Source organism: Cololabis saira, chromosome 15 (assembly GCF_033807715.1).
Source record: "Cololabis saira isolate AMF1-May2022 chromosome 15, fColSai1.1, whole genome shotgun sequence".
In the NCBI taxonomy this organism is placed as follows: Eukaryota; Metazoa; Chordata; class Actinopteri; order Beloniformes; family Belonidae; genus Cololabis; species Cololabis saira.
This window is the reverse complement of record NC_084601.1, coordinates 6,500,690-6,515,342: the sequence shown is the minus strand read 5'-3', so window position 1 is coordinate 6,515,342 and position 14,653 is coordinate 6,500,690. Positions and strand designations below refer to the sequence as shown.

The 14,653-nt window shown below is 37.5% G+C and overlaps 2 protein-coding genes across 2 annotated transcripts in view; one reads left to right on the top strand and one right to left on the bottom strand.

Annotated features, from left to right (window-relative positions):
• s100u (S100 calcium binding protein U) overlaps positions 1-14,653 on the bottom strand; it is a 119,675-nt gene that overhangs the window by 37,284 nt on the left and 67,738 nt on the right. The gene's annotated exons all lie outside the window — the stretch shown is intronic.
• On the top strand, positions 447-5,525 carry cks1b (CDC28 protein kinase regulatory subunit 1B). The gene is made up of 4 exons (XM_061742271.1): positions 447-566; positions 771-838; positions 977-1,104; positions 4,875-5,525. The coding sequence occupies exons 2-4, from the start codon at positions 780-782 to the stop codon at positions 4,922-4,924; spliced, it is 237 nt and encodes a 78-aa protein (XP_061598255.1). The 5' UTR covers positions 447-566; positions 771-779; the 3' UTR covers positions 4,925-5,525.

The window sequence follows — 14,653 nt, the reverse complement described above, 5'->3', positions numbered from 1 at the left end:
CTCTTTTCTCATAATTTTATTTCATTTTATTTGCTATTTACTGTTTAATTATGTCTTGCTGCTTTTAATGTCGATGTAAAGCACTTTGAATTACCTTGTGTTGAATTGTGCTATACAAATAAACTTGCCTTGCCTTACTGTACAATGAATTTACTGTACAGTGAGCAAAAATAACCGCGTCAAATTCCCTGTCTTGTTTGACCTGACTTAGCCAAATGTTTCTCTTTCTGATTCTGATTCTGATTCTGATTCTGATTTTAAAATCTGTGGTCGGAACATATGGAACATAAGGAAGTCCTTCCTCCAAAAAACGGACCAATTAAAAAGCCACACAAACGTGACGTCATTTCCTGTGGTTTGACAGTGAATCAACCAATGAGGAGCGAGCTTCTCCGCCGGACTGACCAATGGGAGCAGGCCAGCTCTATTTGAACGAGGAGGAGCGGGTTTACCAACATTCAAGAGGGAAACAAAGGAAGAGCGATCGTGTCGCTGTCGACGGAAGCGAAATATCAGGAAAAAGTTTTCATTCTTTGAATACCACTATAGTGTGTCACCTACATAAGGTAATTTAAAACTCTGTGGACCGCATTGCTAAATCTGAATCGTTAGGTTTGCAGTTAGAAAACTTCTCGGAGTTTTTTCTTGGTTGTTGTGAAAGCAGTTAGCTTAGCAACAGCTAAGACTCGCTGTTAGCCTGATAGCTTCTTTTTAAGGTCTTCTTACTGATCTTTCTGCGTTTTAACTGATGCTTTACACTTCTCTGCTAGGCTTCCGACATGTCCCACAAACAGATCTACTATTCTGATAAATATGACGATGAGAAATACGAATACAGGTGCGTACGACTCATGCTTGCACATTGTGGGGTTTAACTCCATTTGGTATTTTGTTTTTAAAAGGAAAACCCATTGTGAAGTATACGTTACGTAATGTAACCAGATACTCTAAATGTAATACTTCTGTTTTTTTACAGGCATGTAATGTTACCCAAAGATATTGCGAAACGTGTACCAAAAACCCATTTGATGTCAGAGTCGGAGTGGAGGAACCTGGGGGTCCAGCAGAGCCAGGGATGGGTTCATTACATGATCCACCAGCCAGGCAAGTACAACCATACACAAATATTACATGATCCACTAGGGTTGCCACCTTTCAGAAATAGAAATAAGGGACGCCCTGATTTCAGCAGCGCAGGAGCCAAAAAAAAAAGCCCCAAAACTTCTAAACTGAATAAAAATGTGTTTATTTTATACGAAAAAACAAAATGCTTTGATTTAAAGTTAAAAGTGCTTTAATAGCATTGAACTTGCACGACTGTAGAGACACCCATCCATATAGCAACTGAAATAGCCTCCTATGCTACGTATGTCCACATCAGCCCAGATGTAGAATATAGCCTACAGGTGAAGAATATGGTGTAAACGTTAATTTATTTAAAAAATTCAACTAGAATATGGTGTGAAAGTTAATTTATTTCAATAATTCAACTTAAAAGGTGAAACTAATATATTACCTAGTCTTTATTACATGCAAAGCAAGATATGTTAAACCTTTTATTTGTTATAATTTTGATGATTGAATTGTTTGATTTCATAAAATATTCGAATTTATTTTTTTATTTGGGGTTTTCATAAACTGAGCCATAACCACAAAATCATAACAAATAAAGGCTTGAAATATCTCACTTTGAATGTAGTGGGGAAATAATATATTTGTTTCACCTTTTAGTTAAATTTACTACGAATGACGTTTTGCAATATATTCAAATTTTCCGACCTTCACCTGTATATTATGACATCAATAAATAAGAGCATAATATATGTCCGTATTGGTTCAATACGGAACGCAACTTTTAATTCCCAACCCCTACCTGGAGGTGAAGCCTGAGTCCTCGCCGCTGTCTGGCACACACATAGAAAGATCTGGGCACAGACGCAGCAGGTCCTGTTGTCCCGCCACAGAGACTTTGCTGGCCTTAATGTTTCCTGTGTTTTTATTTTGTTCATTATTGATACATTTAGTGTTTGTGTGTGTGTGTGTGTGTGTGTGTGTGACAGACATGTGTATGGGGCGTTAATGAAAATATGGGACAAATTGCGTCCCGTATTAGTTCAATAAGGGACGCAACATTTTTTTTCTCAAATAAAGGACAATTATGTATTTTACGGGACGGGTGGCAACCCTATGATCCACCAGCCAGGCAAGTAAAACTATACACATGGAAAATGGAAAGGGATAAACTGTCTGTAATATTGTGTCTTGTATGTTTTTACTCTGAGCTTAGTTACAAGCAAGCGATTCGTTTCATTAAGTATCTTCGTCAAATACTGACAGCTATTGATTGGGATCAAGTGTGGCAAACTTTTAATATTGTAATTATTAGTGTTACAACAAACTATGAATGTGAAGTGTTGTTGTTATGGTTCATGCATTCCTCTGAAATTAACCACCAAAGGAAATTAGATGTGGAAAGACAACTTGTACCTGTACTGACATGTTTCCTTATTGATCCGTATGAATATAAATTGGCTTGAAAAGGTCTGTTGTTGAATATTACATCCCAGCAAGAATTTTTGAATTCATATTTATCTCGAGCAATACAACATAACATAAGTGACCTGCGTGCAATAGAAAATTAAACTAATACCTTTATCAGGTGCAGGTTCAAAATACAAATTAACTCGTTAAAACTCGAAAGGGAGTGGGAAGAAGAAAACTTATTTAATGCCACACCTGTTTCTCTTTAACAACTTGGCTTTTTTTTTAATTTTTTTTATTATATATATATATAAAGGCTTCCTCCTGTCTCAACATTTAAACCAAAACAATGAACAAAAGACCTATATCAAATTATAATAAAAATTATTCTACAGTCCACCTCACCTAAATTTACACACATTGTGGTTGTGAAATGCAGATGCATTTCACAACCACAATGCGTGCAAATCCAGGAACAATATATATTGTCACCAAGGGTGACAGTTAACCGGACCAGAATGACTTCCTATGTGTGCTATTTTACAAATAATCTGAAAATTGGATGTATTGACTACAATATAGAAATGAGCAGCAAAGATTTGTATTCAGATTGATACAATTTTCCTAGATGAACTGCAGACATTTGCCCAAACTTGTCTGGACTTGTATTCTTAACGTGCATTCATGTATTAGATATCATTAAGTCATTAAGACCCCGTCCACACGTAGCCGGATATCTGCGGGTATCTGCTAAACCGGAGATATTTCCCTACGTTTGGACCTGTCATCCACACAAAAACGCAAATAAACGAAGCTTTAAAAAAACTCCGGGCAAAGTGAAGATTTTTGAAAACTCCGTTTATGTAGATGCGTGTAGACACACACAACCGGAGTTTTGCGTTTTCGAACGTCACATTATGCGCCAAAACAACAACAAATCTGCTCTGACGTGCAACTTTTTGTTTACCCGCGGTGACCGCGGCTCGAGCCGCGGGCACTGCCCTGCGGGCACTGCCCGGCTCCGCAGTGCCCGCGGAGCCGCGGAGGTGCAGCTTCCCCGGGAGCACTGTCATAAAATAAACTGAGGATTAAGGTTTAAGATGATGTTAAACACATGACATCTAAAACTCCACGGCACCGTTGCAACAACTACGACACATCTCTCTCCCTGCACGTTTGCTCAAACCTGATGGAGGTCAGTTTTATTGTGAGGTGGGGATCTCACGCCACAAGCTCATTTTGTTAATATTGACCCTCATTTAGTCCCGTGCAGGGCGCTGCCTCCAAATGAAAGAGCAACAGAAGAATAGGCTACATATTTGAAGTGCGTTAGGTGTGTGTGTGCAGGAGGATCTCAGTGGAAACACCCACATCTGCGCCTCCGCGGCTTATGAATGTGGTCGAAAACGCAGATCTTCGGTTATGTGTGGATGCAATTTTTTTTATAAACGGAGGGGGGAAATATTCGTTTTAAAAAATACCCGGCTACGTGTGGACGGGGTCTAAGTCAGTTGATGTCTGACAAAAAAAGTCCCATGATCCAGCAGCTTCTAGAACATTCTTTGGCAGTAATATACATTGAGCTTTGCAGGGCTTCATTAATACAAAATGAAGGTCTGACAACAGCAATAATGACGATATATGGACTGTCATTAATTGCAATGCTGTAAATACTCTTATCCATCTCAGATTGAGTGGTATAGTTACTAGGTCAACCTAGGCATTGTTCATATACATATGGATGTTCCTGACATGAAGCTGCCAAAACATTTTAATATACAGGACTGTCTCAGAAAATTAGAATATTGTGATAAAGTTCTTTATTTTCTGTAATGCAATTTATAAAAAAAAAAAAAAAAAGTGATACATTCTGGATTCATTACAAATCAACTGAAATATTGCAAACCTTTTATTATTTTAATATTGCTGATCATGGTTTACAGTTTAAGAACAAGATTCCCAGAATATTCTAATTTTTGGAGATATGATATTTTAGTTTTCTTAAACTGTAAACCATGATCAGCAATATTAAAATAATAAAAGGCTTGCAATATTTCAGTTGATTTGTAATGAATCCAGAATGTATGACATTTTAGCATTAGAGAAAATAAAGGACTTTATCACAATATTCTAATTTTCTGAGACAGTCCTGTACACTCAAACTTGATCCAGGTCAATTTCAGTACGAGTAGTAGTAGCTGGGCTTTTCCTTTTGAGAAACGCTGTAATGATGACACTCAAACGCTCACAATGCACTTTGTGCACTAGTTCGGAATTTTAACTTGTGTGTATGTATGTACATATATTATATGCTTTATTTTTTTTATATATAAATCATGCAAGACTTTAATGTACGTGTTTATTCATTTTTTTTTTTTTTTTTGATTTTTCAGAACCACACATTTTGCTGTTTCGACGTCCTTTGCCTACTCAAAAAGCGTAAGGGAGATTTCCCTGGGTTCCGCAAAGATCAGCCCTTGTTCAGTCATCACATTAGCTTCATCCTGCCAAAGCTCTCCTGTGGTCGCTGCCTTTGCCTGCTCCTGCTGGACCCTGAATGGACTACTATGAACAGCAGCTGTGGAATGCTGTATGTGTCGAAGGAAGAAAAAGAAAAAAATAACCCTGTCCTTTGAGAGGACTTCGGCATGTGTTAACAGCATCACTCCAACTGCCAGAAACCTTTTGACTTATTCCACCTGACAAATTTGCTGAACCTGTTTGGATATTCCAGCTTTTAGATCATGTGTTGTATGATTAAAAGTGGAGATTTAAATGACATCAAGCAGGCAGAATACAAGGATCCTAAATTTAGTTTGACTCTGGAATGCCGATGGTTATGTGACCTGTTGCTGCTTGGGTTAAATGGCATTTGACGATATTTTCATGTGCATGAAATTCCAACTGAGTCTGGGAACCTAGATTTGATCCGGTTCTGTGGTTCTGCCTACTTTCAGAGCAAGTCTTATCAATTGGTTTGACTACCAGTGTGCTGCTCAGTATTTATGATATTGCCCTTTCTGAAATAAATATGAACTTTTTAATCTTTCTGTGTGGGTTTTTGTCTTGGTTGTATTTGTTTCTTATCACTGGATTGGGGTCCTCCCCAAAGCTGGACTTGCTAGATTGTTTCTTTTGGTGCATCATCTGTAGTCTTTGGAAAATAATGGTCTAATGAGAGATGCTGTAATAACTCAAAAGCTTAAACAAACTGGCTGGAAATCTGTATAAAATATGTTTATGGTTTGAGAGGTGTGTGGCTTTTTTCTTTTTTCTTTATATATATATATATATATATATATATATATATATATAAATTAAAACCGGAATTGTCTAGGATATTCTGAAGTTTTTGTTTTATGGTTTGAAGCTGGTAGCAGAGACTAAGTTACAGGAAGAAATAGTTAAAGATTTCCTTAGGACAGATACAGATGGATGGGATTAAAGAGACTTTACTGAGCTGGTTTGGTAAAGGAGTAGCCATGGTGCTGCTAGCAGATTCCAGATGCTTTATTTATCCTGAGTGAAATTGCTGTGCAACAGTTGAAGTACAAAGTAATATCGAAAAATAGTACTTTCAAAACAAGTACACACTAAATAAGGAGACAAAGTGGGACAGTGGTAAAGTAATTAGTTATTTAAAGGAGCATGAGGCAAGAATAAGAAATGAGACTCATTAGCGCCACGACGACCGTCAGGGTTCCTGCAGCCAACAGCGAAAGCCGGCACAGGAGCGCGCACGGACTCCTCACAGCACTGCAGTTGATGTGACAGTTGTTTGCCGGCTGTGGAAGAATCCATGTCTACCCAAACAGAAGTTTGGATCCACCGCGCTCGTCTTCTTCCTATATCCAAGCCGAGTGCAGTCGAGAACGTTCATGCAGCGTCATATGACGTCACATTCGCAGGACAGCGCGGAAATTCGGGCCCAGAATTGCAGCACATTTTGCAGCACACAGCCTGTTCAAGGCAACGGAGAGATACTCTAGAGGGCTCATTCTTTTTGGTTTGGAACGCTTCATCTGACATTATTACTAGAAAACTTAAAACGTATACGCATTTTTTTCATAAATCCTGCCTCATGCTCCCTTAAACTAACTAGTAAAGTGATGTGAGGATTGGTTAAGTGGAGATTGACATCAGGCTACAGTCTCTCCCTCACGGCAGGAGTAGCTGCATCATAGAGTCTGATGGCCACAGGAAAAAACGATTTTCTCTGGCGTTCCGTGTTACACCGGGGTGCGGGATGAGCGTTTCTGAAATAGATTGTGCTCGAGGTTAGTACCTGGGGGAGAGGGTGAGCGTTGTTGTCCAGGATACTGCAGTTTACGCAGCATCCCCTCAGACACCAGCTGAACCCCCAGTGAGGACCAGCCTTCCTGCTGGTCTGGTTGGCATCTGTTGCCCCAGCAACAGCAGAGAAAATGGTACTGGCTACAACATAACATTTCCAGCTACAAACGTTGAATGACCGGAGCCGCCTCGGGAAAATGGATGACTGGACCTTCTTGTACAAAGTACATAGCCTCTGTGTTCTAGCACAGTGGTTCCCAACCTTTTTTCGATGGAGCCCCTCCTACTTGTGTCCAAGACCAGCCGGGCCCCCGACCCGTACGTACTAGCAGCAAAAGAGTAAAGTTATTCGTTACAAATCTTTAATTGTAAAAATGAACATTGTTTTTGTGATACATTTCTCTTTGGTTTACCCTGTACTTTGTTTTTCTCACCGTCCTTTTGTGTCACCAATGTATAAAATACGCACAAAAAATAATTGCAAGGACATAAAATAATTTCTGAAAAATGTCTCTTTTAATATAAGACGTACATTTTTTTTAACATTTTTCCTTCAACAACCTGTCGGATTAGTAGTAGCCTATAATTAAATGTTGAATAATGATTTTTTTAAGTTTTTATCCTGATAAATAGCTTAGTATTTTAAAATGACCAAAATATATTTCTAAGTGGGTTTATACAGGCTTGGATAACTGTACTCCATTAGGTGTGTTATTATGATTTTGTATTTATTTAACATGTGCAAATATAATTTTTACAACTGCATATCCTCAAAGAAGTTTCGCGCCCCCCCCAGAGATCTCTGGCGACCCCCAGGGGGGGCCCGGACCCCAGGTTGGGAGACACTGTTCTAGCCAGAGGAAAAGGCTAAGATGAGAGTTTTCTGGATAAAGTGAAAATTGGTATGCAGTTGTGAAAGAGGAATATGTGTGTAATGTGGAAACAAAAGACCTGTGATGGACTAGTGACCCGGCTGGAGGGCTGTGTGCATCTTGTCAGTGGATAAAGCAAATATGTAAAAGTATTCTGATCAACTCATGTACAGTTAGTACCTTTTATCAGAGGTTCAATAGATTGGGGCAAATTACAAAACATTGATTAAATGGTTTCTATAGTAACATTATGCATATACCGTAACCTACATTGTGTACTGCTCTGAGGGTTTGGGTATTTCATGTGTAAATTTACATAGCTAGTTTTTGGTCAAAGGGGTTCACTTTTCACTTTCACTTTCATCATATTCACTCCGTCTCCATATATTTATGCATCTCTTTATGTTGCATTGATAAGAAGGATCCTTGACCTTGCACTACTTTCCAGTAAAATTCTCAGATCAGCTGAAACACTGTTGGTTCAGGTTAAATACCTGAAAACTATTTATGGAAATAAAGACAAAAATGAAGTAGGAAGGTTTTTTTCTTTCTTTAATTGGCAAGAAAAGATGGATTCAGCCAACAGTTTCTAAAGAGGTCAGACTTTTGCCTTGAAAGCAGCCAAATACTGTCATGTCCTGTTATATACAGTTGATTCATTACTATGAAGTGAATTGCACATGTGATTAATCATCTGCAAAACTCACCTATACTGACACTTTTTTATTCAGACGCTAGTGCATTTTCATGAGAATCATCTTTGCAATTGCAATTGTGTGGTGATCATGCTGCGGCAAACCACTTCACCTGTTAACGTGTGGGAGAATCTCCATTGTGTAAATGTGGGATCTGACAAACATGTTCTCTGTGCAGTGAGGTGAATGTGAAACTGCATGCAGCTGGTGTTCATTCAGTGGCACCGTGGTGTTTTTATGAGCTGCCTGTAATTCTTCAGCACTGCCAGTTTGTTGATGGACTCCTTTACCAGTAGCTGTCTTTGTAAACAGAATGGGGGGGGGGGGTTACAGAGAATTACTGTATTTTCTGGACTATAAGCCGCTACTTTTTTCATAGGTTTTGAACTATGCAGCTTATACAAAGGTGCGGCTATTCTGGATTTTTCTTCCACCGCTAGGGGGAGTGCTAACCGGAATTATAAAAAAAACTAAGACAAAATAAATGCAAAGAAGAATACGCTACTTCTTCTTTAGCAGATAGAAGTAGGTAGAAGCAGATTTCAAACAGATAAATAGATAAATAAATACTGGTTATTTTCTCTTGGTTCTGTCCCGTTTTAATCAGCAAAGTTGCTGCCGTGTTAAAAGACACTGTTAGGAAAGGATCTATTTAGGTACAAACATGTACATCATTTACAGTTCAAAATCCTTCTGTACATGTAGTAAATATCTAATCTGACAACAGAAATATCTGCGGCTTGCATATCTTTTTTTTTTAAATAAAATGGATGCGGCTTATATACAGGTGCGGCTTGTATATCTTTTTTTTATTGTTTTTTTAAAAATAGAGCGGATGCGGCTTATATACAGGTGCGGCTTATAGTCCAGAAAATACGGTAGATCAGTGTAATGATGTATGTGCATAAAAAGCAGACACAGGAATACCATTTAGACAAACGGGCAAAGAGAAAAACCTAAGATATGGTAAGATATTTTAGAAGAAATGCAATCCATTCGAGTTGCAAAAAGTGCAGTGCTGGTTTTAAACATAGACATGTTTTTGCTGCAGTAATAAATTTAACTAAAGCAAAAAAATAAATGTGTTGTGGTATTTAGATTTTTTATTCTTGTTATTCATACTCTTCTGTTATAAAATGTTACACTGTTAAAACCCAAATAAACTTTAAAATGACTTCTGATCCATGGAATAGTGTAAATTAAAAACACATTAAAGACACTGCAGCGAGCAAATCTTTACTGAAGGACAGTTGCATATTATTAGTTTTACATTTTTATATAATTTCTAGTGAACAAAACTCTTTCATGGCAGTTGGAGAACATACCTAATACATTTATTCCAATCGTGCCTTTCAGATACTTTTGTGTCAGTTTTTACTTGCAGCCACCTACATCTCAAAAGGAAATTAATAGAATTTGCTGTTTAATCGCAAAATATAATCAGTTAGAACAAAGAACTTATTGTTTTATTATAAATGAACTTTTGAACACGTAAACTGCTGTACAGTTCGTAAACATACATCTTCTGAACTTAAGATGAAGGGAGAGGAGACAAAACTGTCCTCAGGTTATTTAATGAATAATGAAAAACAGTTGTACAGAAAGTTAAATATCCCATTAACTTTTCATATCAGAGCAGTTACGAAATCAATATGAATTTTAACATGCTTGTACTATTAAAAGTTACTTCTTGAATGTGTTGTCTTCAACGGTCTTTTGTTATTGTAAATTATTGGTATAAAAATCATTCTGTTTCTTTAAGTTCATGCAATTCATCCTCAAAAGGAGGTGGTTTAATTATAACACAAAAACTATACAGGACTGTCTCAGAAAATTAGAATATTGTGATTTTCTGTAATGCAATTACAAAAACAAAAATGTCATACATTCTGGATTCATTACAAATCAACCCAAATATTGCCTTACTATTTCTTAAGAAAACTCAAATATCCTATCTCAAAAAAATAGAATATTCTGGGAATCTTAATCTTAAACTGTAAACCATAATCAGCAATATTAAAATAATAAAAGGCTTGCAATATTTCAGTTGATTTGTAATGAATCCAGAATGTATGACATTTTAGTTTTTTTTAAATTGCATTACAGAAAATAAAGAACTTTATCACAATATTCTAATTTTCTGAGACAGTCCTGTATATGAAAGGTATCTGCTGTGGAGCAGAGTGGGACCTGTAGTGTCTTTCAACATCTACAGCTCTCCACAGCTCAAAGTTTCCCACTTTGAGCTGTGGAGGGCAGTGCAACACAACTGCATAAAAGAAGAGCTCATTCGCATTTTCTGAACTGGAGTTTTGCATACATGTTGCATTAAACACTAAAGGTTTCTGGGAGCTGGATTTAGACATCCTTAATTATCTACTTGTTTGAATCTCACGTGTAAAGCCCCCAATACGATGCAGTTTTGCTCTGTTTGTAAATTAAGAAAGCATTAAATAAATAAAGCTAATGTGCTGGTCTGTGTTCCAGATAACTGCAGCTTAAACCGCAGGTGCAACCTGCTCCTAACCACAGGTACACACTGAGTAGTAAGTACATAAATCTGCAAGTCACGGGAAAGGGAAGATCATAATGATTTGTGAATCACAAAGAGATTATCCAACGGTTTCCACAAAATGTTGCCGGGGTAATGGACAAGCTGTGATGGTCAGCACTGTGAGCCGTCTCCTATGGTGCAGAGATTTGTGGTGGGCAGAAAGGAAATGTTGGACACCTTAAGGTGAATAAAGCTTGCGCCGTGGTGGAGGCATCAGCTGAAAATTGGCTCCTGTTGTAATCTTAAAGGTGAACAATAATCTGAGATGTGTCTATAGTTTAACAAGCTGATAACCTTTTACTGAAATGTACTCAGTCAGCTTTGTATAATGTGATACAACTAATATAACTGCAGATTTTCTTTTTTTTATTGGTGCTCAGAGATTATTTCACCATGACATGAAGCAGCACGGAGGATGTTTTGTAATTTTGTAATGCTAAAATTTCCTCTGTGCAGGTTTATAGATAATAGAATAGCAGATAACAAGTAGCAGATAAATACAACATTATTGTTTATAGAGTAATATTTAAAGTCATATGAAAAAATGGCTGAAAAGACCTATTGCTACTGGTTGAATTATTGTTGAACAGGGATTTCCCAACAAATATTTGCATGTGGTTGATTATGCTCCTTAGTAGCTTACCTTCTTGCATCCTGTTATTAGGGCCCGAGCACTTACAGTGCGAAGGTGAAATTACGAAGTGAGGGCTTTTTTGCCCCCCTAAACGTGCCCCAAAAGTCTCCAAATTTTGCAGACAAGTCAGGCCTGGTGAAAAATGTGATATTTAATGGTTTGCATTAATGGGTGTTAGCTAATGGCTCAACAGCGCCCCCTAGAAAACTTTGTGCCTCAAGCCCCACAATACGGTTTGACGTACATGCACGAAAATCGGTACACACCTGTATCATGTCGCAACTTAAAGAAAAGTCCCTTGGCGCCATGGCCCAAACCCAACAGGAAGTCGGCCATTTTGAATTAATCGTGTAATTTTGGCGCAATTTATGCCATTTCTTCGGCCGTTTCTTCGCCCGAACCGTAAAGTGCACCCAGGTGTGTTATACATCAAAATGTGCGTCTTGATCCTGCGACGATGCGCATTACTTTTCTCAGTCAAAAGCGTTACCGTGGCGACGATAGGCGCCAAAAAGCGCGCCCCCCCTTCATCTGATTGGTGCAAATTGCACGCGCGAGGGCCCGTTCATTGCTGCTTGCAGCTTTAATTGCCCTTAGTTTCAGAAGCGCTAAATCTTTAGCTGTAGGTGTGGTCAAACATGAAACTTTCACTTAGAAGTAGTGGCACCAACCCACGCCTCAGAGTAAAAGGTTGCGTTTTAAGCATCTTCATAATAGCAGATAGTTATGATCTCTGAATTTTTTAACATGAACAGTCGATTTTCATTTCCAACTTTTGACATGGTGATAGTTTGGGAAGTACTTGGACACATTTAAAGAAAAAAAACATGTGGAAGACCTGATCCTAAGAGTGTTGCCTAAACCTAACCAAATTGGAATGAGAGTGAAATTGAAAACACATGCTTCACTAGTTATTCCAACTATGAAACTCAATGCAAAATTCAAAAGGAAACTGTGTCATTCTTGAACTCACATCATGAGGATGGGGGTCCCACAGCTATTAAATAAGTTCAAGATAATTTTTTCCTTTCTAATTGATTCTGTGCACATTGATTCTCTGTCTGCATTAAATTTGACATTTGGCAGTGCAGCATGACACTTATTGCAAAGGATGCATCTGCATATCTCAGAGGTTCAAAGACAATTAAGTTGTTTGCAGTTTGCAATATTGAATAGCAACTTTGTGCAACTTCTCTCATCACAGCTCTATTTCATGTCCATAACCCCACATAAGCCACTTAGTATTCAGTTCAGAGAAGAGCTAGAGAGGATGATTTTATTACTTTTTTAAGCTTATCTTCCAATGCACATGGATTCTTATGAGGTTTACAAGATCACAACGATGGAAAAATCAATCTCATGACCTCTGTGCTCTGATTTTTTCTCTCTTTTAGCCAAAATACAAAAAGCATTCAGGCTTTGGGTGTGGCAACCGTTAACTGTGGTAACTCCTACTTACTTACTGATCCACTTTAAACACTTTGTTGATCTGATTGCTTCACTCGAGATGGGAATAGACAAATGTTACTCCAGTGTTTCTCAATTCCAGTCCTCGTGCCGCACTTTCCTTCATGTTTTAGATGCAATCCTGCTTCAGCACACCGTGATACAAGTAGCTGTGTCATCACAGGTGTCCAGACCTTGATGACAAGCTAATGAGGACAGTTAATTAGAATCAAGTGTGTTGAAAACATGCAGTACAGGGGGGCACGAGGACCCAAATTGAGAACCACTAATTCAACCGTCCAGCATTTATTTCAAAGTGGCTGCCCTTTACTAAACAGTTTTTATGCACTGTAAGAAAAGCCCGTAGAAATTACTGTAAAAAACTGTGAAATAGCAACAGTGAAGGACCGTAAATGTTACAGGTGAAAATCTTTGTTGACATTGTGTCAGTGTTTGTCTGTCTAACTGGTAATAACTCATTTAATTACTCAAAGAATTCAATGATAGTATGTAGATGTTTATTTCACAACAAAACACCGCTATTAATACCAGAGGTGTCAAGTAACGAAGTACAAATACTTCGTTACCTTACTTAAGTAGAAATTTTGGTTATCTATACTTCACTGGAGTAATTATTTTTCAGACGACTTTTTACTTTTACTCCTTACATTTTCACGCAATTATCTGTACTTTTTACTCCTTACATTTTAAAAACAGTCTCGTTACTCTATTTCATTTCGGCCTTTAAATAAAAACTATCCAGTTAAATTGCTCCGTCCAGATAGAGTGAATTTGGTTGTGGTTGTTTCAGATGTTCTTGTCCAGTTTTGTTCTTACATCCGTTCCCTCAGATTCCTGCAACTAAACTTGGATGTACATTCCAATAAAGGTTAGGATAAATGATAACATGCCTCTGAAGTTTGACTTTTTGCACCATTACAATACTTATAGGCAACTAGTCATCATATCTCCTGCTCTCTGAAACACGTTAATGCTCAATAGTACACATATATGCTTCTTTCATTTCCTTAATTTCAAAGGCTTTTGTCCTTAATGGCTTTTTTCCCCTTACATTACTTTTACTTTTATACTTTAAGTAGTGTTGAAACCAGTACTTTTATACTTTTACTTGAGTAAAAAACTTGAGTTGATACTTCAACTTCTACAGGAGTATTTTTAAACTCTAGTATCTATACTTCTACCTGAGTAATGAATGTGAATACTGAAGACACCTCTGATTAATACTACAAAATATATTACACAACACACAATCTTTTAACAAAATAAGTGGAAAAATTCAGTCAAATTACTGTCTTATAAGGAGGCTTTTACCGATTAATAATGCCTCTATTTTGACGTTTTCCAGTGAAATGTAATGGGATTAGCTGTAAAATAAGCAATGGCTGCCCGTAAATTGTACAGGAGAAAATAGCTTTAATGAAGGCATAGTCATGCTAATTTGGCTGAAAATGGATGTTGAATTAACCAGTTTTGTACGTAAATTGTATGATGTTATTTTGTCAAAGATTACAGTTTAAAATTGTAAAATTTACAGGTTGTTCTGTAATGTGTCTTACAATCCGCTGTATCTTTTTTAGTATTATTCTGGCAACCACAACTGCCATTTTTTTTCTGTAAAAAACAACGTTTTTCTTCTTACAGTGTGGTTTTGTGCAAC

Excerpts from the sequence above, each read along its gene's own strand:
- cks1b (XM_061742271.1), top strand. The coding sequence starts at position 780 with ATGTCCCACAAACAGATCTACTATTCTGATAAATATGACGATGAGAAA. Across the intron at positions 839-976 it reads GATGAGAAATACGAATACAG|GCATGTAATGTTACCCAAAG; the intron begins GTGCGTACGACT and ends GTTTTTTTACAG. Across the intron at positions 1,105-4,874 it reads TTACATGATCCACCAGCCAG|AACCACACATTTTGCTGTTT; the intron begins GCAAGTACAACC and ends TTGATTTTTCAG.